The 24,105-nt window shown below is 43.1% G+C and overlaps 2 protein-coding genes across 2 annotated transcripts in view; both read left to right on the plus strand.

Annotated features, from left to right (window-relative positions):
• Positions 1-24,105, plus strand: part of LOC124995607 (NACHT, LRR and PYD domains-containing protein 12-like) — a 1,019,357-nt gene that overhangs the window by 88,626 nt on the left and 906,626 nt on the right. The gene's annotated exons all lie outside the window — the stretch shown is intronic.
• Positions 3,562-24,105, plus strand: part of LOC124995614 (NLR family CARD domain-containing protein 3-like) — a 28,349-nt gene continuing 7,805 nt past the window's right edge. Inside the window, exons 1-4 of the mRNA XM_047568119.1 lie at positions 3,562-3,921; positions 4,400-6,232; positions 7,894-8,008; positions 9,927-9,991. Of these exons, the coding sequence (XP_047424075.1) occupies positions 3,683-3,921; positions 4,400-6,232; positions 7,894-8,008; positions 9,927-9,991 (2,252 nt within the window). The 5' untranslated portion in view covers positions 3,562-3,682. The remainder of the gene's footprint in view (positions 3,922-4,399; positions 6,233-7,893; positions 8,009-9,926; positions 9,992-24,105) is intronic.

A 24,105-nucleotide genomic window follows, 5' to 3' on the forward strand; every position in this document is an offset into this window, starting at 1 on the left:
CTGTACTTGCTCGCTGCTCTTACTCTCATTAAAAACTATCGATATAAACACATATAGATGTATATGGGTCAAAGATGAGACATGTCAATTCTGGTGTCCAAGGCATATTTATAATAGTAAAAATAGGTACAATTTGTTCCTCAATTCTCCCCACTTTACTTGCTCATATGAGTATTTACTGTAAGAAATGAAAATTTAAGGACCAGCTCAAAAGTACAAAACTATCCTTCCTGGATAACGTCCAGGCTAAAGATCTAAGTGCAAAATTATGCTAAAAATGTAAAAAATCTTAATAACGGCATTAATGATACACTGGGGCATAATTGTGTTGGTGTTTGTAGTGACACCTACAAATATAGTAACAACACTAAGCTCATTTACATTTTTATTCAAGAAATACTTTTGTCCCCATTTTTGGATTCCCAAATGTCCTTCCTGTGTATCACACATAAAGTTCCTATATGGCCATAACTGGATTTGGACAGCCATGTTACAGGGTGTTGTATCAGCCAACAGATTCTGAAGGACCCCAAAAGAGATAACAATGTCAGTAAATCACTCTTAAAATGTTGATTTTTTTTTTACCTTTTTTCCTCAGTGGTCCTGATGTATCACCATGATGTGTCTTTCTGGATAACGCCAATAACACATTTATAATTTTTTTAAATTTTAAAATGACGTATTTCATGTGAAATATGACATTGATGTGTTGAAGATTAAACTAATGTTTTACACAGTAGACCCAGTTAGTGCCTGATTATAAAGGAAAAACTGTTGTTTTGTCCTTCCTGGGTAACAAAGGTATTCTGTTACCCAGGACATGTCCTCTGTTAGAAAGACTGGACATGTTAATATATTCAGTAGCTGTAGGTTTTTAGACATTAATTTGATGTTTTACTGTTGTTCTTTTATTATTATTAATAGCAGCTGATTTAGTTTTTTCTTCACTTTTAAAATACTTACACGTCTTTGACCCATATGTATCTATGATTAAATACTATTTACTGCTGCACTTCCACTCCTGGCCAGAGAATACCATTGTAGTACATTGGTGGTGGGGGGCGCTGTAGAGCTCCTTCCAGCACAGATCCTGTGAGGTGAAGAAGACCAGCAGCTCGTGAGAGTCATAGACATGATATAAACACACACTCACCGGCCACTTTATTAGGTACAGCTTGCTAGTAAAAGGTTGGATCCTTTTTCCTTCAGAACTGCCTTAATTCTTGGTGTCAGACTTTCAACAAGGTGTTGGAAACATTCCTCAGAGGTTTTGGTCCATATTGACATGATAACATCACACAGTTGATATCTGATCACATCTATGATGAGAATCTCCCGTTCCTCCACATCCCAAAGGTTCCTCTATTGCATATGTGTCAAACTCAAGGCGCCACGTCATTTCAATTGGGCTTAAAAGGTCTGAGTGTCTAAAAATAAATACGTAAATTCCGGGTTATAAGCCGCTACTTTTCCCCCCACACTTTGAAAATTGCGGCCAATACTATGGTGCGGCTAATGCATTATTTATTTATTTATTTTGGTCAAGCTGCGAAAAACATTTCGCCTCGCAACAGTAGACCAATCAGATTGATGAGTGAGTATTTGCAGCCACTGGATCGGATGACGAGCGGCGAGAAAACCTTCACCATAACAGGCCGCATGCGAAGAGCATCTTTCACTCAAGTCTGCCAGTGGATCCTAAATGCGTGGAGCCGTGTCAAAACATCCACCATCACCTACGGGTCTCGAAAGGCTGGACTGCTGCGTGATGAAGAGGACCGGGTGCGCTTAAGTGACAGCGACAACGAAGAGGCTGAAGTGAGTGACGGGATCCTGAGGCTGTTCAATTCGGACACTGAAGAAGAGGACTTTGATGGTTTCAGTGCGCAGGAAGAAGATGAAGAAGGCGACCTGGTTGGCTGCAGTGTGTGTGTGTGTATATATATACACACCGGTCGTTAGGAGGAATGTTGTTCGTGCACTGTTGAGTAAAAAATTATAAGCAACGTAATTTGTGTGTTACTGACACGTACGTATATTTAAATGTAGCCGTGTTACAGGCACTGTTCGAAAAAAAAAAAGCATTTGCAATATGTGTTTGTTTTTTTACCATACGGATTAAATTAAAAGTTAAAAATCCTCACGTGTAATATCTTTCCGTGTAAATATCTCCAATTTTTTTTTCTAAAATTAGAGCATGCGGCTTTTAATCAGGTGCGCTCTGTAGTCCGGAAATGAAGGTATGTGAAAAGCGTGTTTTGCCATGTAACTACATTTCCAACAATGCATTGTGTTACCCGCCAGGTGACGGCTTTTACCGCCACTACACGACAGTGTTTCCGCATCAATGCCAACAAGCGGAATTGAGAAATACAAATAATGATCCTAAAATGTCCAGGAAGAGAAAAGTTGATGCAGATGGGAGACTGTTTCAAGAAAGATGGGAAGGCGAATACATGTTTGTGCTTCAAGGAGAAAGACCGGTATGTCTTTTGTGTTACCAGGCGGTGTCGGTTGTCAAAGTGATCTACGCCGGCATTTTGACACCAAACACGGTGCTAAGTACGACAAAGCTAGCTTTCAAGAAAAGCAACAAATTGCACAAGAATTGAAAGACAAATTGCGGTCGCAGCAGAATGTGTTCAGAAAAGCCACAGCCAAAAACAATGCGGCAGTGAAAGCTTTTAAAAATGTCAGTTTATCAAGAAAACACCATAGCGGACCGAGTCCATGAACTAGCAGAAAATCTTGCAACACAACTGGCCGAGGAGACACGCGGCTACGTAGCTTTTTCATTAGCTGTTGATGAAAGCACAGATAACACGGATTCAGCGCAGTTATCAATTTTAATTAGAGGCGTAAAGTCGGATCTCTCTGTCACTGAGGAGCTGTTGGATGTAGCTGCTTTGCATGGAACATTTTTGATGCGGTGGAGAAGTCCGTAAGAACAAATGCATTGTCCTGGGAAAACTTGGTGGGATGAACTACAGACGGTGCACCGGTAATGTGTGGAGGAAAAGCGGGCTTGGTTGGACTAATGAAGGGGAAAATGCAAAAATGAGCTGTCACACGCCTCTGATAACGTATCATTGCATCATCCACCAAGAAGCTTTGCGTGGGAATGTGCTGGGGATGGATGACATAGTGACCACGGTCATTAAAACAGTGAACTTCATTCGGGCGCGTGGCCTGAATCACCTTCAGTTCCAGCTGTTTTTGCAGGAGATGGGCTCGGAGCACGGGGATGTACCTACCATACAGAGTATTTGCATCAATACAAAAAAAGAAAAGAAATTTGAAGGAGTGGCGGCTAGGGTTTAGGAATGGCAGTATATACAGTCAATGGGAATGTTGGCCCGTCACTCCTAAATGAATGTAGAGGAAACACTGAGTAGGTATTTATTTCAGTCACACTGGTTTAATTTTTGACTAAAACGTTACTGAATCGATTTCAAGTCACTGAATCTTTTTGGATCATATCGTTCTAAATGAACTAAATCGTCCTTAAATTGAATCGGCAACCATGAATCGTGATTCGAATCGTTGTTAAAACAAATCGTTACACCCCTAACAGATAGGGAAAGCAGTTCATTGGTGTTGATCAAAGCAGGAGAGTGGAAATCAAAGGAAGTCAATTCAAACTTTTCCTGTTCTCTGTGAGCGTCTGAGCTTCTGGACAGTGATGTCAAATGTTGATAATCTGCAAATGATTTTAATGTTGAAGAAATGTGTTGACAGAGAGAGGAAGAGGAGTCATGTTTCTGTAGAGGAGCAGCTGTCCTGCTGTGCTTTGTGTCAGGACGTCCTGAAGTATCCGGTCTCTACCAGCTGTGGACACTGGTTCTGCAGACAGTGCATCACCTCATACTGGGACCAGTCTGCTTCATCAGGACACTCCTCCTGTCCCCAGTGTGGACAAAGATCCAGAACAAGTAAGACTCTACATCTACACCACTCTTCTTATAGTTTTGTTCAATCTGTTTTTTCTTTCCCTGCACTTCACATACCAGCCTCATTTTACTCATAACTGATCTCTGTTCATTTCTGTTGATATAAATTAATCTATACTTGTTGTGATTAAACTCTAACAGGCTTTTATTGTGAAACAGCTAAAGGAAATGTTGGTAGTGCAGTGAAAAACAAGAGATGAACATATGTCCATTATTTTATTAGTGGATCAGTCTTAAAGAGAGGAAGTAACAACCACAGTGATCTGTTGGATGAAGAGCTGCAGACAAACTGCTGTCAATCAAACACTGACACGCCCCCTCAGAGGCTGATAGAATAAAGAGCATTTACAATGTTTCCTCTAAAAATGAGTTATTATGAGAAGAAAAAACTCTTTACAAAACATTCAAAGTCAGTTTTCTGTTCTTTGTGACTTCAAACAGGGATGACTGTTTCTTTCTGTCTCTCATTTGTTCTTCTTTCCAGCTGATGTTGGTCTGCAGGAGGTTTTAGATGAACATAAGATCAGTCTGAGGAGGAGATGTGAACGTGTGACTGAAGGAACTGATGTAAGAGGAAGAGGAACCCTCCTCAACAGGATCTACACTGAGCTCTACATCACAGAGGGACAGAGTGAAGAGGTTAATACCCAACATGAGGTGAAGCAGCTTGAGACAGCTTCCAAGATGAAGGCCCTCCATGACACTCCAATCAGGTGCCACGACATCTTTAAAGCCTTACCTGACCAACAGAGACGCCTCAGAGTGGTTCTGACCTACGGCGTCGCTGGCGTTGGAAAAACCTTCTCAGTGCAGAAGTTCACTCTGGACTGGGCAGAGGGTTTGGAAAACCAAGACGTCAGTGTGGTGATTGTGCTTTCGTTCAGGGAGCTGAACTTGATCAAAGATGAGCAGTACAGTCTTCTCAGGCTGCTCCATGTTTTCCATCCAACATTACAGAAGGTCACAGCAGAGCAGCTGGCTGTCTGGACACCTTTGTTCATCTTTGACGGCCTGGATGAAAGCAGACTTTCACTGGACTTCAACAACAGTGAGATTGTGTCTGATGTCACACAGAAGGCATCAGTCAATGTGCTGCTGACAAACCTCATCAAGGGGAAGCTGCTTCCCTCGGCTCTGGTCTGGATCACTTCCAGACCTGCAGCAGCCAATCAGATCCCTCCTACATGTGTTGACAGGGTAACAGAAGTACGAGGCTTCACTGACGCCCAGAAGGAGGAGTACTTCAGGAAGAGGTTCGGTGATAAAGAGCTGTCCAGCAGAATCATCTCCCACATCAAGACCTCCAGGAGCCTCCACATCCTGTGTGGAGTCCCAGTCTTCTGCTGGATCACTGCTACAGTTCTGGAGCACATGTTGACTACAGAGCAGAGAGGAGAGCTGCCCAAGACCCTGACTGACATGTACTCACACTTTGTGATGGTTCAGACAGAGAGGAAGAAGAACAAATACCATGAGGGACATGAGATGAGTCCACATGGGCTGATGGAGGCTGAAAGGGAAGTTCTTCTGAAGCTGGGGAGGCTGGCGTTTGAACATCTGGAGGAAGGAAACATCATGTTCTACCAAGAAGACCTGAAGCGCTGTGGTCTGGATGTGACAGAGGCCTCAGTGTACTCAGGTGTTTGTACAGAGATCTTCAAAAGAGAGAGTGTGATCTTCCAGAAATCAGTCTACTGCTTTGTTCATCTGAGCGTTCAGGAGTTTCTGGCAGCAGTCTACATGTTCCACTGTTACACCAACAAGAAGACACAGGTTCTGAAGAACTTCCTGGGAAGAGACTACCGGATCTCCACTAAGTCTCTGGATATCTTTCTATGTGAAGCCATGAAGAAATCCCTGCTCAGTGAAAATGGTCACGTGGACCTGTTAGTTCGCTTCCTTCATGGCCTCTCTCTGGAGTCCAACCACAGACTCTTAGGAGGTCTGCTGGGTCAGACAAAGAACAGTCCAGAGATCATCCAGAGAGCCATCAATAAGCTGAAGATGATGAGGAATGATAACATGTCTCCTGACAGAAGCATCAACATCTTCCACTGTCTGATGGAGATGAACGACCTCTCAGTTCATCAGGAGATCCAAGAGTTCCTGAAGTCAGAGAACAGATCAAAGAAGAAACTCTCTGTGATCCAGTGCTCAGCTCTGGCCTACATGCTGCAGATGTCAGAGGAGGTTCTGGATGAGTTGGACCTGAAGAAGTACAACACATCAGATGAGGGACGACAGAGACTGATCCCAGCTGTGAGGAACTGCAGAAAGGCTCGGTGAGTCCTGATCATTAACAAAATCATTCAGATGTCCAATTCATTTCAATTCAAATCACTTTACATCAACAGCTTAAAGCACATACAAAACAGAACAGGCCACACAATTGCATATTCAGATTAAAAAAGCACATGACAGTATTTTAAGAACATAACAGTACCTTAAAAAGTGCAAGTATTCAAGTGCATTTAGCTTTCTTTGTTTAGACTTAAGCATCCGAACTGAGGAGGTGGACAGCTCTGGGGACAAACCTAGTCCTCCTCCTCTGCATCCTGAGGGAAGCCACTCAAACTCAGACACAGAATGTTGGAAGAATCCTGTAAAATCTTTGTCTGTTGATCACACAGGACAGTGAGGGGGATGAACAGGCTGCCCGATGATATTAGAGCAGACCTTCACCATGTTCAACAGGCGGTTTCTATACTGCAGTGTAGTGGAATGAAACCAACATGTAAAGGAGAAGGTTATCACATTTTCAATGAAAGCATAATAGAATGCTGTGGAGCTAGTGGAGGAAAAGGAAGTTGAAGTGGAGAGAGCTGTGGAGCATGGAGGCTGGTAGGATCAGATTTATGATGTGCTGCTATCTCCCCAGAACCTAAACCAGTGGTTAGGGGAGGATGCTACCTGCCCAATGTGTTCTTGTGTATGTACACTTAGCCACATTCTGACAAGTTGCAGGGTTAGTCTCTCCCAAGGGAGATATACCTGGCGTCACAACCAGGTTCTGAAATGCTTAGCAGCTGCTGATGAGGAAAAACGGATTGAAGCAAATTCCTCATCTGCTAGAAAGGAGAGTAGGCATACTGGGTTTGTTTGAGAGGGAGAAAGGTCTGACCGTTAAGAATCAGGCATAGCGAGGGGCAGCTAAGGGTGGGCGGAGCCTGGGAGCTGAGGTCCCACTTAGGGATGTCACGATTACAGTTTTCCTTAGTACCATTATTGTCAGAGAATTTATCCCGATATCACGATAATCACGATTATCATGCGTTGATTGATTTCACATATCTATTCATATGTAAAATCACATGAACACTCCTTAAAAGTTTCCTTTATTTCTATCTTTTGATGCAACACTATAATTATATTACTAATTATATGATCCAGTATTTGTATTTGCACACAAATAAACCTGAGCAAAAAGAAAACAACTCGATGAAACATCAGATAATTTAAGTGTAGCGTCGGTCACCAACATCATGTGATATTGTCAACAGACCAGCGTGTAGCGAGAACGTCAGCGCTCAAAAGAGGAGATAATAAACAGAAACGGACATGTGGTGTTAAACTTCTGGGCCACAGTAACCTCGTTCTTTATTGATAAACCGAGCGCCGTCCAGCGGATCGAGACACTTGAGAGATAGATAGTTATCTGTTGTTTACCTTAGTAGTCGCGAGTACCCGAGACATTTGAAGGAGCTGCGGCTCGCAGCAAGGTCAGTCAATATTTAAGATGTAACACACACTCTCACAGTTCACATTACACAAAAAGGATTCATAGACACTTCAAGCTACTCTCTGCATCAGTCAACCACACGAGCAGTGACCTGGAAGACAACATCATCAGATGATCACCTCACTCTGTTTCATACTCATTCAGTCTGGATCTAGATGGAAATGATCTGATTTTATAACAGATTTATATGTTTTCTAATTACAGATTAACTGGATGTGGACTCTCAGAGACTCATTGTGAAGTTGTGGCCTCAGCTCTGAAGTCCAACCCTTCCTATCTGACAGAGCTGGACATGAGTGATAATATCCTGGAGGATTCAGCAATGAAGCATCTGTCTGCTGGACTGGAGAGTCCAAACTGTAGACTGGAGACTCTGAGGTCAGTTCACTGACTGGAGCTGTTGGAGGTTTTCTTTATTTATTCACTTCAGATCATTGACTGATGTGTCAAATGTTCTTTAGTTGATAAATGTTCAGTATTTCCATGAGCACAAATCTGAAGAAAATATTCTCAAATGTTCTGTTTTTCTGAACGGCTGAAGAACATTGACTCACAACGAGTCTTCTTATTTATTACAATCATACATCACCAGAACATTTCACAATGAAACGCCCCAAACTATAAAAGTCCTGGTAAATGTGCTGCTTAAGTGCAACAGTTCATTTCAACCTTCACTGATGATAAAAATTAATTACACAGTTACAGACTGTTACTGATGTTGTTGAGTCAGACTGATAGAAGGCTGCTGCTCTGAGTCACCATGAAACACATCATACATTTCACTGGAGCTCACTTTTATTCTTTATTCAGGTTGAAGAGCTGCAGTTTGTCAGAGATCAGCTGTGATTCTCTGGGACCAGCTCTGAAGTCCAACCCCTCCCATCTGAAACATCTGGACCTGAGTGGAAACTACAACCTGAAGGATTCAGGAGTGAAGCAGCTGTGTGGTTTTCTGGAGAGTCCAGACTGTAGACTGGAGACTCTGAGGTCAGTTCACTGTCTGTTACTGTTGTAGATCTGATATGTTTAATCACCAACTCAATCTAATTCATCTTCATCCACAAGTTTCCTCCATAAATCTGTAAATGTCCTTTAGTTCAAGACCAGTGTTTGTAGCAGAAACTGTAGAAAATGTTAAAGTCAATGAAGCTTAAAGGCTGTTAGGACACAGTAATGTTGAGCTTAACATTTAAAACCTGAACACATCTAAATCAAATCAAACTTTATTCATGTCGCACTTTTCGTACCAAAAACAGCAGCCCAAACTGCTTCACACAGACAAAACTATAAATCATCAAGAAACCACCACCACATATGTACACATACAGAGTCTCTGTGGCCCTGAGGTTCTCCAGCTGTTCCACAGTCGAGGGCCAATAACTAAATTCTGCCTCCCCGTGTGTCTTGGATCTAACTTGTGGTTGGTTGAAAGGCCGGTGCTGGAGGACCTCAGGGTTCATGAGGGTTGATACGGTAAAAGTAAGTCAGACAGATAAAAAGGCCCAAGACCATTAAGACATTTAAAAACTACTAAAAGAACCTTAAAGTCGATCCTGAAACACACAGGGAGCCAATGCAGCGATATTAAAACTTGTGTAATGCGCTCCCACCCTCTGGTTCTCGTCAGCACACGAGAGGCTGAATTTTGTAATAATTATAAGTTGGAAATTGTCGTTTTGGAAAGATCAGAGAGCAGAGCATTACAATAATTCAGACGACAGGAGATAAAAGCATCAGCAGCACCTCAGTGTTAGTCTGAGAGAGACTGAATCATTCATGATTTTATCTTCATCTTTTATTCTTTATTCAGATTGAAGAGCTGCTGGTTGACAGAGATCAGCTGTGATTCTCTGGGACCAGCTCTGAAGTCCAACCCCTCCCATCTGAAACATCTGAACCTGACTAACAACAACCTGAAGGATTCAGGAGTGAAGCAGCTGTGTGGTTTTCTGGAGAGTCCAGACTGTAGACTGGAGACTCTGAGGTCAGTTCACTGTCTGTTACTGTTGTAGATCTGATATGTTTAATCACCAACTGAATCTAATTCATCATCATCCACAACTTTCCTCCATAAATCTGTAAATGTCCTTATTCATGATTTAATCTACATCTTTTATTCTTTATTCAGATTGAGGTGGTGCAGTTTGACAGAGATCAGCTGTGATTCTCTGGTCTCAGCTCTAAAGTCCAACCCCTCCCATCTGCAACATCTGGACCTGAGAGGAAACTTCCTGAAGGATTCAGATGTGAAGCATCTTCTTGATCTTGTGGAGAGTCCAGACTATAAACTGGAGACTCTGAGGTCAGACTCCATGTTTTCTTTGTGTGCTGAGATGAATATGATGGTAAAGTTGTGGTGACATCAGGCTGATATTCTACTGATCCACACTGAGGATCTTCATGGTAAAGTCTGGTTTCTTCTTCTGTGGTTTAGTCCATTGACTGTGGCAGAGCCATGTTGAGCTCCACATTTCAAAGCTTCATAGAAGAAGAAAAATCCTCCACTGGATGATTGACTCTGAAACTCTGACACTCTTCATTTCCACCTTAAAGTCTGTCAGACATTTAGAACAGAACTAAAATCATTTCCACCACATCAGACTGGAACTAATAAATGTTCAGTATTTACCTGTGGAGTCTAGTGATGATTATAGTGACATATTCAAAGTAAACAGCATCAATGCTCCAGAAAATCAGACTTTGTTTGAATTCATCCTGACGAGTTTGTTTTCTTTGAAACTTGAGAATCTTCAGTGGAATCAGAAATAAATTTATCTGCACAACATGAGTTTATAGAGATGGAGCCTCTGGTGGAGCTGTCAGAGTTCAGAGCTGAAGTCACTACGTCTTTATGTTGTTATTAATATTAATGACAACTCTCCTTCACTTCTTCTATTTGACTGTTTGAAACTGCTTCCTGTTGGTTTCAGTTGTTTGGAGTTTCTGTTTTATGAACTTGTTCATTCTGAACCTTCAGCTTGTAACATTTCACCTTTCCAGGACGAAGTTACTTAGGCACAAGGTGGATCTTTTCAGGATAGCTGATACCCTTTAAGTGTAATGAATATTATACAGGAAGACTGAGCCACACTTTAAACCTAAACCAATAAGAAAACACACCAAAAGTCTGTCATGGATATATGGGGTCCCGCATTTAATTAACAGAAATAATGTCTCATTTTATATCACGTAAATTCAGAATAATTCATCATTTAACGAAAGATCTTAAATTTGATCCATTACACCCACTTCTAAATATCTTTTAAATTATATTAAGTTCGTTTAACTCCGCTGATTTCGTTTAATCCAATCACCGCAGGTGCCCCGAGTAACAATAAGCGACAGGTTCGTTCCAAAATACCAAGAGAAAAAACAAAAATGTGCGATAGAGACTTCCGGTTATGGCGGCTTGCTGAGTGGACGCGTGTAAGACTGCTCTGCTACTGAACCCTTCAGATCCTTTCTAAAAGTTCAATTTTATGCGTTAGTCAACCCAACGACAACACCGGAGTTTAAGAAAATATCAATAAGACAAAAGAAGACACTGCTAGCATTAGCCCCGCTGCTAGCATTAGCCCCGCTGTTAGCATCAGCCCCGAGAAACGACCGGAGGGAGACATTACTACTGTCAGGGAAGAGTCCGGTGCCTCTTTGACAACCATACTGGCAGCTATTAACACTATGAAGACTGAAATCTTGTCCAAATCTGATGGCATCATGTCCGCGTTTGAAAATGTAAGGAGAGACATTACAGACTGCTGGGAAAGAATTACACAGGCAGAGACGAGAATCTCAACAACACAAGACGATACAACTGTGCTCCAAAAGAAGGTGAAACGTGTAGAGGACAAAAATAAAGAGCTAGAGGAGGAAGTACTCGACCTGGAAGCTGGTTCACGTCGCTCCAATCTACGGCTTGTCAATCTACCTGAGGGTGCGGAAGGTGAAGACACCTGTGGATTCCTGGAGGACTGGATACCGGAGGCACTGGAGCTCGCGCCGCTCCGGGGAAACATTACGGTGGAAAGGGCACACAGACCTGGACCAAGAAGACAACATAAAACTGACTCCACACCGAGGACCCTCATAATGAAGTTTCTAACTACAAAGACAAGGAAGCGGTGATGAGAGCGGCTCGGGCTAAAAACCAAGTCCTCTACAAAAATCAGCCGGTGAGATTCTACCAAGACAAGGAAGCAGCAGATTTGCACAAGAAGCTAAAAGATTTTGAGGGGGCAAGACGACAACTCCGTTCACTGGGGCTCCAGTACAGCATGATCCCTCCTGCCCAGCTTATCGTTACCTACAAGGAGCGCTCACATATCTTCAACAGCTCAGACGAAGCTGAAAGCTTCATGAAGAAGATCCAGTGGGATAATAATCCAGACTGAGATATCGATGATCAGACGACACCGTAAGAAATGTTCCCTAAAACTGTTGCTGGAACATTATTCTGATATCACAGGAGTGGAGGGTAGAGTGAAAGTTAGTTACGCTGTTATACTAACTTCGGTCTATTGATAAAGAACAATTGTGCTGTCACCATAGTTTTTGTTCAGTAGTTCTCGGGGTAAGTTTCATAGTGCCACCACTAGGGGGCAATGGTCTCTTTAAGAGACACAGTGGTCGGCTACAGGCAGCCATGTGAGAGATCTGCGGGAGGCACATTACTGAGAGAACATGCTGTCTGTTTACACCAGGAAATAACTGTCTACATCTAATGCTATACGAAGCATCGTTGGTATGTATTGTTGTCGTATATTCTTGTATTAACTGTAGTTCGTTATTTATCATCACATAAGGTTGTTTGTGAAGTTGCTGGTAACAGTCCTTAGTTGTTTTTTAAGCTAGTTGCTACCAAGCTAGTCTCTGTTTGATTTTGTTTGGTATATGCTGCGTGTCAGTAGGAGATTATGTTAAGTTACGATTTAAAAACTATAAATACACAATTCATATATAAACATTGGCAATTAAAAAGATAAAAGTGAGTGATTTAATTGATGATAAAAACATGTTTACAGCGCATGTGGGAAAGATGTGCAGTGGGCAGTTTGTCTGATTATGACATGTTTGTGTTTTCTCAGTTTCACCCTTTTTCGATTCAATAAACCTGTGGATAAATTCATGACTGTCTCCAGAGTTTTGATGAGAAGAAGGCGTTTAACTTGAAGCCAAAATATATTCAGCACATATATTGAGGGCGATACAGTGAAACAACGTCTTCAACGCAGAAGATAACACAGTATACGCTGGATACAGACAATGACAAGCAAAGAAGGCACACTCTGTACTAAATCCTCCGCATCATGTTCTTCAAAAAGATCAAAGGCTTCTTCCACCGGGGCCGCTGCTACCATGGCTCGGGCGAAAGCAGAGGCAGCCAAGGCCCGCTTGAGTTTCGCAAAGAAAGGAATGGCCCTAAAAGTAGAAAAAGCACATTTAGAAGCAACAATGGATATGTCATCATTAGAGCAAGAAACTGCTGCAGCTGTGGCCGAAGCAGAAGTCTTAGAGGCAGCTGTGGACTGCAGCGACCGAAGCAGCGCAAAATCTCGTCTCGGCCTACTATATGCAGCTCCCCTCGACTCTACAGAGCGGACCAAAGAATATGTTGCTGAACAGGCCAAAGAGCAAAATAAAATACAGTTTGCACCACCACCGCTTCAACCTTCTTCAGATGAGGTCAGACAGTCACACACAGAGCCAGCCTCAGCACTCCCTATCCAAACCCCCCACTTCAAAGAAGAGCATAGCCAAGTGGACAGTAACGCTTTCTCTACAACGCCAAACCATATGGTAACAGCTCAGCAGCCACAGCACACTCCAAATGAGCATCTCTACTCAACAAACAGGCAAGATTTTCATCGTTCAAGTGACCCAAGGTACACAAAACACAGTCCTCCCTTTTTGACCATGCCTAGCCATGCATCTCTGTACCCCCACCACGACCAACCTATCGTGACAGATCTGGTCAGATATTTCGCTCGGCGCGAGCTCGTCACCACAGGCTTGACCCAATTCAATGACCAACCACAAAGCTACAGAGCCTGGAAACGGTCCTTTAAGAATGCTCTTGGAGGCCTGGATTTGACAGCAAGCGAAGAAACGGATCTGTTAGTCAAGTGGCTGGAAAAGAGTCGGCTGAGCATGCTAAACGGATCAGAGCCGTCCATGTGAACCTTCCAGGTAGAGGACTCGCAGTGATATGGGATAGATTGGATGCATGTTATGGAGCCCCGGAAGTGATTGAGGATGCACTTTTCCAACGCATCGAAAGATTTCCAAAAATCTCGAATAGAGAGTATGCAAGACTCCACGAGTTAAGCGATCTCCTTATGGAACTAGAGGCAGCAAAGGCAGACGGAGACCTCCCAGGCCTCCATTATCTGGACACAGCACGAGGAATTAATCCTCTAGTCCAAAAGTTGCCCTTTAGCCTACAAGAGAAGTGGCTCTCCCTCGGATCCAGCTACAAACTAAGGCACAATATCTCCTTCCCTCCCTTTGAAGTTTTTGTTGACTTCATTAGAGAGCAAGCTACAATAAGAAATGATCCAAGCTTTAGGTTTACCACACAAGCCGACGCTACTCCAAAAGCAGACAAGACTCCTTGGAGACCAACTAGACAGAAGGAAATCTCAGTCCACAAAACTGATGTACATCACAAAGCTCATCTTGCTACAGACAAATATGAGATAAGAACTGACAATTCTGAAAGACTGTGCCCCATCCATAAAAAGCCTCATCTACTCCAGAAGTGCCGGGCTTTCCGTGAGAAACCGTTAGAGGAACGGAAAGCATTCCTGAAGGAAAACAGGATTTGCTATAAATGTTGTACATCTACACAACACATAGCCAAGTATTGTGAGTCAAAAGCAACATGCCATGAGTGTGGTAGTGAGAATCACATCTCTGCTCTCCACCCTGGACCAGCACCGTGGACCAAAGAGCCATGCCCCTCTGCAGAGCATGGCGGGGAGCAAGACTCTCCCCCAGCTTCAGAAGTCACGACCCGCTGCACAGAAGTCTGTGGTCAAAATCAGAGCGAAAGATCATGCTCGAAGATCTGTCTCGTCACGGTCTATCCTGCTGGCCATCGAGATAGAGCTATGAAGGTCTACGCTATCATCGATGAGCACAGCAATAAATCCCTAGCTCGTTCTGAGTTCTTCGACACTTTCAATGTTCAAGGTCCTACTTCTCCATACTCTCTCCGGACCTGTTCTGGAGTAACAGAGAAAACAGGAAGAAGAGCTCTGGGTTATCAAATCGAAAGCATGGACAGAAAAGTCAGTCTCCCTTTACCAAGTCTCTTAGAATGCAACGACATCCCTGACAACAGATCTGAGATTCCAACACCCAGTGCTGCATTCAATCACCCTCACCTGAAATCAGTGGCTCACCTCATTCCAGAGCTTGACCCAAATGCTCCTATCATGCTTCTTCTCGGCAGAGACATCATTTCAGTCCACAAGGTGCGAAAGCAGTTGAACGGCCCTCGTGATGCTCCCTATGCCCAAAAACTCGACCTGGGATGGGTGATAGTTGGCAACGTGTGCTTGGGAGGCGTTCACAAGCCCACCACAGTGAACACATACTACACCAGAACAACAGGAGGGGAACACCTCTCCATCTTTGAGCCCTGCCCAAACATGTTCCACGTGAAAGAAAGATACAGCCATTTCCAATGTCCTAATCATCATTTGTGTTTTACAGAGAAACCTACCCACAATGAAAGAGCTGAGCAGCTAGGGTCCACAGTGTTTCAGCAGACTAAGGATGACAACAAAATGGCTCCATCCATCGACGACATCTCATTCATGCAAATAATGGAACAAGGATTAAAGAAAGAGAGCAACAGCTGGATAGCTCCGCTGCCGTTCAAGTCCCCAAGGCGTCGCCTGCCAGACAACAAGGCCCAGGCTCTGAATCGGCTTTCATCGCTGAGACGAAGTCTCGAGAGGAAACCAGTGATAAAGGAGCACTTTTTCGCCTTTATGGAAAAGGTTTTCCAGAACAATCATGCTGAAGTGGCGCCCCCACTCAAGGAAAATGAGGAGCGATGGTACTTGCCTTCATTTGGCGTGTATCATCCTAGGAAACCTGGCAACATTCGTGTAGTGTTCGACTCCAGCGCTCAGCACAGCGGAGTGTCACTTAACGACGTACTTTTAACCGGACCTGACCTCAACAATACCCTTCTTGGGGTGCTCATCAGATTTCGCATGGAAGCAGTGGCCATAACAGCAGACATCCAACAGATGTACCATTGTTTCCTAGTGAGAGAAGAGGACCGCAACTTTCTGAGATTTTTGTGGTTTCGGGACAATGACCCAAACAAAGACATCATCGAATACCGCATGAGGGTCCATGTCTTTGGAAACTGTCCTTCTCCAGCAGTGGCAATCTACTGTCTAAGGCAGTCTGTACGAGATGCAGACCTCGATGTCAAGCAGTTTGTAAACCACAACTTCTATGTTGATGATGGCCTAAAGAGTCTCCCTACAGTCGAGGCCGCAGCAAACCTACTCAAAAGGACGCAGGAAGTTCTGTCAGACTCTAACTTAAGACTACACAAAATCGCATCAAACAAAAGAGAAGTGATGGAAGCTTTTCCATCTGAGGATCATGCCAATGACTTCAAAAACCTAGACCTTGGCTCTGATGCACTTCCTATGCAGCGTAGCCTTGGTCTCAACTGGGACCTCATGTCAGACACCTTCACCTTCAAAGCAGCCGATGAGGACAAGCCCTTCACTCGTCGAGGCGTCTTGTCTACCGTGAACAGCATCTACGACCCTCTGGGATTCATCGCCCCAGTCACTGTTCAAGGCAAGGCAATTCTGCGAGAGCTTACACAAGACAGTGGTGACTGGGACTCACCTCTCCCTCAAGGAATGGAAGAGATGTGGGATATTTGGCGGTCCTCACTGAAAGATTTAACCAGTCTCCAGATCCCAAGGCCCTACACAGAAATCTCCCCCACAGAGGTATCACGCAGAGAGCTAATTGTGTTTTGTGATGCTTCCACAAAAGCAATCGCGGCAGTGGCTTATCTTAAACTGACAGATACTAATGGTAGCGTCCATGTGGGCTTTGTCATGGGCAAGGCCAAGCTCACTCCTCTTCCTGAACATACAGTTCCACGACTTGAACTTTGTGCTGCGGTGTTGGCAGTGGAACTTGCCGAGCTTATCGCTTCAGAGATCGACATGAAGTTGGATGATACTACCTTTTACAGTGATAGCAAGGTGGTATTGGGCTACATCAGTAATGACACCAGACGTTTTTATGTTTACGTCAGCAACCGAGTGCAACGGATAAGGAACTACTCTAATCCGGAACAGTGGAAATATGTACCCACAGATGTAAATCCTGCAGATATTGCCACACGGTCTGTCACTGCTGCACGTCTGTCAGGCACAAGCTGGCTTCAGGGCCCAACGTTTCTGAAGCATCCTCAGCAGGCCAAATCTGAGGAAGGCACCTTTGAGTTGGTGAATCCCTCTCTCGATGCAGAAATTCGCCCTCAGGTCTCTACATTGAAGACAACCATGTTGAGCAAACAACTGGGAGCTCAACGCTTTTCCAAGTTCTCCAGCTGGAACTCACTGATCCACGCTATTGCTCGCCTAACTCACATTGCCCGTTCGTTCAGGATGAATCTGGCAATCAAAGACAGTGGCTGTAAACGCTGGCATCATTGCCACACAGCAATCTCAGTTCAGGAACTCTCACAGGCCAGGAAAACCATCATCCATGCAGTTCAAGAAGAGGCATATGCTCAAGAGTATGCCTGTGTAACAAAAGGGGAAAAGCTTCCTAAGGACAGTCCTCTGAAAACACTGGATCCTTTTATCGATGTGGATGGTCTTTTGAGAGTTGGAGGTCGCGTCAGAGAAGCAGAGCTCCAGCCAGGAGAGAAAAACCCTCTCATCATTCCTGGGAAGCATCATATAGCAACACTTTTGGTAAGACATTACCACCAGAAAACGCAACACCAGGGACGACTGTTCACCGAAGGTGCTTTACGTGCTGCAGGTCTGTGGATAGTTGGCGGAAAAAGGAGAGTGAGCAGCGTCATCTATCAGTGTGTCACATGTCGCAAACTTCGCGGCACACCTCAGACACAGAAGATGGCAGATCTTCCTGCAGATCGCCTTTCAACCGAACCTCCTTTCACAAATGTCGGCCTTGATGTTTTCGGCCCATGGTCGGTGTCTTCACGTCGGACTCGAGGTGGCCTTGCTCAAAGTAAACGGTGGGCAGTGTTATTTACTTGTATGAGCGTAAGAGCCGTGCACATTGAGGTCATCGAGTCCCTAGATACATCAAGCTTCATTAACGCTCTGAGGCGTTTCCTCGCCATCAGGGGCCCAGTAAAACACATCCGCTCTGATAGAGGAACCAACTTTGTCAGTGCATGCAAGGAGCTCAAGATTCCTTCCAACATCAACAATAGTTCCGTGGAAAGGTTTCTGTTGGACCAAGGCTGCACATGGATGTTCAATCCTCCCCATGCTTCTCACATGGGTGGTTCGTGGGAGAGGATGATTGGTGTAGCAAGGAAGATCTTGGATTCTATGTTCCTGCAGCTTGGAACATCGAAGCTGACCCACGAAGCGCTCTCCACACCGATGGCGGAAGTGGCCGCTATCATCAATGCCAGACCTCTTATACCTGTGTCCACTGATCCAGATGATCCACTCATACTCACACAGCAACTCTCCTCACTCAAAAAGTGAGCCTCCCTTCTGCACCAGTTTGTGACCAGGTCAAAGATCTCCATAAGAATCAGTGGCGCCAAGTCCAACATCTGGCTCAAACCTTTTGGAACAAATGGAAGAAGCAATATCTTTCGTCACTCCAGCCACGAAGGAAGTGGCAGTCTTCCCAGCCTGACCTTCAGTGTGGAAGCATCGTGCTTCTCAAGGACGACCAACTAAAGAGGAATGAATGGCCTCTGGGACTTATCACTCAAGTCTTCCCTAGCAAAGACAGCAGGGTACGCAAGGTGGAAATCAAAGTCTCCAGGAAAGATGGAATTAAGACGTTATTGAGGCCTATCACCGAGATAGTCCTGCTCTTAGCTCCTGAGACTAAGCCATAGTGAATGCCAAGGACTGTTAAGTAGTGGTGGTTTATTCCCGCCAGGCGGGGAGTGTGCTGTCACCATAGTTTTTGTTCAGTAGTTCTCGGGGTAAGTTTCATAGTGCCACCACTAGGGGGCAATGGTCTCTTTAAGAGACACAGTGGTCGGCTACAGGCAGCCATGTGAGAGATCTGCGGGAGGCACATTACTGAGAGAACATGCTGTCTGTTTACACCAGGAAATAACTGTCTACATCTAATGCTATACGAAGCATCGTTGGTATGTATTGTTGTCGTATATTCTTGTATTAACTGTAGTTCGTTATTTATCATCACATAAGGTTGTTTGTGAAGTTGCTGGTAACAGTCCTTAGTTGTTTTTTAAGCTAGTTGCTACCAAGCTAGTCTCTGTTTGATTTTGTTTGGTATATGCTGCGTGTCAGTAGGAGATTATGTTAAGTTACGATTTAAAAACTATAAATACACAATTCATATATAAACATTGGCAATTAAAAAGATAAAAGTGAGTGATTTAATTGATGATAAAAACATGTTTACAGCGCATGTGGGAAAGATGTGCAGTGGGCAGTTTGTCTGATTATGACATGTTTGTGTTTTCTCAGTTTCACCCTTTTTCGATTCAATAAACCTGTGGATAAATTCATGACTGTCTCCAGAGTTTTGATGAGAAGAAGGCGTTTAACTTGAAGCCAAAATATATTCAGCACATATATTGAGGGCGATACAACAATCCTCAGATTTAATATGCGCTGTTTAATTAAGCACATGTGGATGGGTTTTTCTGTTTGCTGGGTTGATTTAACAGGAATCTCTGTAACACAGTAGCAGAGCAGCTCCGTTTATTCTGTTTGTTGTAGGTTTGTTTTTTTACGTCAGCATAGCTATACTGATCCTCACGTTATGTGCGGACCAGCTCTTTGCTTTCTGGACGTCCCACATAGGAAGGGGGGAGGGCACCTGACGGGAAACATTCAGGTGGATTAATAATGGTTGAGGGAAATAATTTAGTTCTGTGTTTGGTCTGAAATTACTGAAAGTGTTGGGAAAATTCAAAACAGTTTATCCATATGTCTGTTGATCTTAAGGTAAGAATTACATCCTGGAACTGCAGAGGGTTACAAAAAACAATAGTTATGAACAGGATTAAAACATTACAGTCTAATATATTCCTTCAAGAAACTCACCCAACACATGGAGATGAACTCAAAGTGAGGAGGAGGTGGAAGGGTAAAATTCTGTTAGCTCCCTTTACCTCTCAGACAAGTGGTGTCATGACTGATCCATGACTCTGTTCCACTACAGATTCATAACGTTATCAAAGATAAGGCAGGGCGATACCTGATTATTCAGGGGAGAATTCTTAGGGAACAATTCATTCTAATAAATATCTACGCTCCAAACACAGACCAACCCACATTTTTCCACAACTTATTTCTTACTATTGCCTCTTTATCTGGTGCTTGTATTATGGCAGGTGATTTTAATTGCACCTTAGATCCACGGAAAGACAAAAGTATAGGAGTGGACCAGTCTCATCTGAGAAGCAGGGGTGTAATTCATCACTTCATGAAAGAAATCAGTCTAATTGATGTTTGGAGGGAAGATAATCCCAATGGGGAAAAATACACACCAGTCACACCCTCGCATAGACTTCTTCTTAGTTTCAACAATACTAAAATGTAAAATAAAGGAGGTTTCCTATGGCGCCATACTCCTGTCAGATCATGCTCCAAACTCTAGTTTATTATGATCCCAAATTGAGTAGTGATATTCTCAAATGGAGATTTAAAACAAAATGGTTGGCAGATACTGGCTTTGTCACTTTCTTAGATAAACAGATTAAATACTATTTTGAAACAAACACAATAGAAATCAGGAAGCATCAGGTGGAAGCGTTTAAGGCCTTTATTATGGGACAAATAATTAACATTACTAGTTTTAAAGCCAAGGAAACCTACAAAAAAACAAAATCATTAGACACAGATATAAAGAAATAAGAAGACGAATACTACCAGTCTGGTTCTCAAGATGTTCACCAAACATTACTTCTGTTAAGAACGCAATATGATGGAATATCTACAACAAGAGCTTTATCAAGCTTACTACCACTTAAACAGACATTCTACGATCAAGGAGAAAAGCCTGGCAGAGTGCTGGCATGGTGCATCAAACAACTCCACAATGAAAGACTTATTACCTCACTACTAAACCATAATAATGAAAATATTGTTGAGCCGCTTGAAATAAACGAAAACTTCAAATAAAAATTATGAAAAGCTTTGTAGCTCAGAAATAGGTCTCAATGCATCTGAAATGAATCATTTCCTGGACACCATCCACATCCCCAAGATATCAGAGGTAATTAAGGGAGAACTAGAGAAAGATATAACCTTAGTGGAACTATCTGTGGCTACTGACAGAATCAAAGGAGGAAAAACCCCTGGGCCAGATGGGATACCCATTGAAGTTTATAAAATCTTCAAACATGGACTGATGCCAGCATTATTAGAAATGTTTAAGGAATCTTTCCATAATGGAATCCATCCAACATCTTCAAGGGGAGCACTAATTACTTTGTTGCCAAAACCGGGCAAACCGAATAACAAATGTGAGAACTTTAGGCCGATTAGTCTAATAAATGTAGATTTAAAAACGCCAGCTAAGTCTGCCCCTCCCAATATACCTGTACTCAGCAAACACAAAAACCCTTAAAAAGGATACAAAAACCCTATTGTGAAAAATATGATTGAAGTTTGGCATCAAATTAGGAAATATTTGAAAGAAACACCCTCTGTCTGTCTTCAGCCCAATGTGGGGAAATAACTCCCTCCCTCCAGGTAAATCAGATGGGGATTCAAATCTTGGGCTACGAAGGGGCTGGAAAAATAGGAGACCTTTACAACTCTCAGAAGGTGATGATGACATTTGCAGAAATGGTTGATAAATTTAACATAGCCCACAACCATTTTTTTTTTTTTTAAATACCTACAGTTAAGAAACTTGATGACAACACAGCAAAATCAAACATTGAACATCCCTGAAATGTCTGCTATAGAAACATTAATGAACATGAATCGTTTAGGGACGGGTTTAATATCCAAAATTTACAAATGCCTACTAGACAGAAGTACAGGAACTTGTGCAGGATGGCTGGGGGCGTGGAGAGAGGATCTACAGGAGGTATTCCCAATAGAAAAGTGGGAGGAGGCATGCTCTAAAGCACAATGGAGAACCACTAACACTCGCCTGAAATTACAACAATACAACTGGTTGATGTGAACGTATATCACTCCAGAAAAACTTAACAGATTTAACAGCGCCGTACCTGATATTTGTATTAAATGTGAGAAGGAAAAGGGTCCATTTTTCCACTGTATTTGGCAATGTACAGAAATACAAAACTTCTGGCAAGAAATAAAAGAATGTATTGAAAACATTTTACAGATTCAAATACCCTTAGTCCCACAGCTGTTCATATTATGTCTGTATCCAAATAATTTGAAGATTAAAAAACATCAACGAATGTTTGTAGACCTAAGTGTGTTAATGGTGAAGAGAGTAATCGCCCTCTCATGGAAAAACATCAGAAGTCCAAGTGTAAGCAGGTGGTTATCTGAGCTATCTACAACTCTCCCCTTAGAGAAAATTACATTTACCATAAAACATCAGCTACATCATTTCCAGCAGATCTGGGACCCCTTCATCGGCTACGTATCCAGAGCAGATTTGTCACATATGATGGAAGAGCCTGGGGACATGTAAGGCACTTTGCAGTACCTAAGATTGCAGAAGTGTCTTTGTTTTATGTTCTTCTTTTTCCTATACAATCAACTAGAATGGTCTAACTCATAGACCTGATTCCCAACCTAGTTTTGGAGTAAGCTGATAGGGTGGGGGGGTGGTTAGGCATGTTTGTTCAAGACATGTAGTTATATTGTAATGTATTGTTTTCTTTGTTGTGTTGTGGAAAACAATAAAAGAATGTTGGTTAAAAAAAATGTGCGATCGATCGCTAACTGGTAAACCAGCACAAAAAGTTACAAAAGGCTTAGATCTCACCCGGATCTAGACGGAGCGATAAACCCCTCAGGGAAAGGCTCTCCCGTCTGCTCCTCTCTCTGCACGCCAAGCGTCGGTCGGGTTGGGGGGTAGAGACCCGCCGGAACCATCCACAGTATTATCCCAGTACTCCGCTCACCAGTGTCTTTCTTGAAGGCTCTGTATTTACTTTTCCCGGCTAACTCGGTGAGCTGCTTCTTTCAGGTCCTCTGTTACAGGTCCACACTTCATCTATGGTTCTTTTCCTGGTCTCCCGCTTCTCCACAAATAGAAAGACCACCCATACCATACCCCTCCATATACAGGGAAAATGTCATCCTCATATGTTAAGAGAACCTGCTGTTTTACCATATCTTTAATTTTACTGCCTTACGAGCTACTTTCCATTCATTTTTTCCCTGTGACGCTGTCACAAGCTCTGAACACATGATGAGACTCAGTGATTCTAAGCAGGAACTGTTTTAACTCACATCTTTTATTCTTTATTCAGACTGGATGACCAGACAGAGATCAGCTGTGATTCTCTGGTCTCAGCTCTGAAGTCCAACCCCTCCCATCTGAAACATCTGGACCTGGGTGACAACAACAACCTGAAGGATTCAGGAGTGAAGCAGCTGTGTGGTTTTCTGGAGAGTCCAGACTGTAGACTGGAGACTCTGAGGTCAGTTCACTGTCTGTTACTGTTGTAGATCTGATATGTTTAATCACCAACTGAATCTAATTCATCTTCATCCACAACTTTATTGTTCCTCAGACTGAAGACAAACTCATTTCAATAACTGTATAAATCAAATCAAACCAACTTTATTTATATGGGACCTTTCATACAAATGAATTACAAACCAAGGTTCTTCACACGTAGAACAAACAATTGTGAAACAAGCCTGAAGAACCCTCCCCCTTCCCACACACACAAACACACACACACACACACACACACACACACACACAAAGGAGGTCATGGATAGAAAGAGCACAGATAAAATGAGTAACATGGCTGAGCACAGATGGACCAGTGAGGAAACACCATCACAGAGGACCGTCCAACACAACGTTCAACCCTCTGCAGCCCTGAGGTCCTCCAGCAGGCTGGTCCATAGACGTGGGCCATGAAACTGAAAAGATGCCTCTCCATACTTCTTTGTCTTGACTCTAGGAACCACTAAAAGGCCGCTACCAGAGGAGCTCAGGGCTGCAAGGCTGATAAATATGAGGGACCAAGACCATTCAGACATTTAGAAACCA

This window comes from Mugil cephalus, chromosome 18 (assembly GCF_022458985.1).
Source record: "Mugil cephalus isolate CIBA_MC_2020 chromosome 18, CIBA_Mcephalus_1.1, whole genome shotgun sequence".
NCBI classification, from domain to species: Eukaryota; Metazoa; Chordata; class Actinopteri; order Mugiliformes; family Mugilidae; genus Mugil; species Mugil cephalus.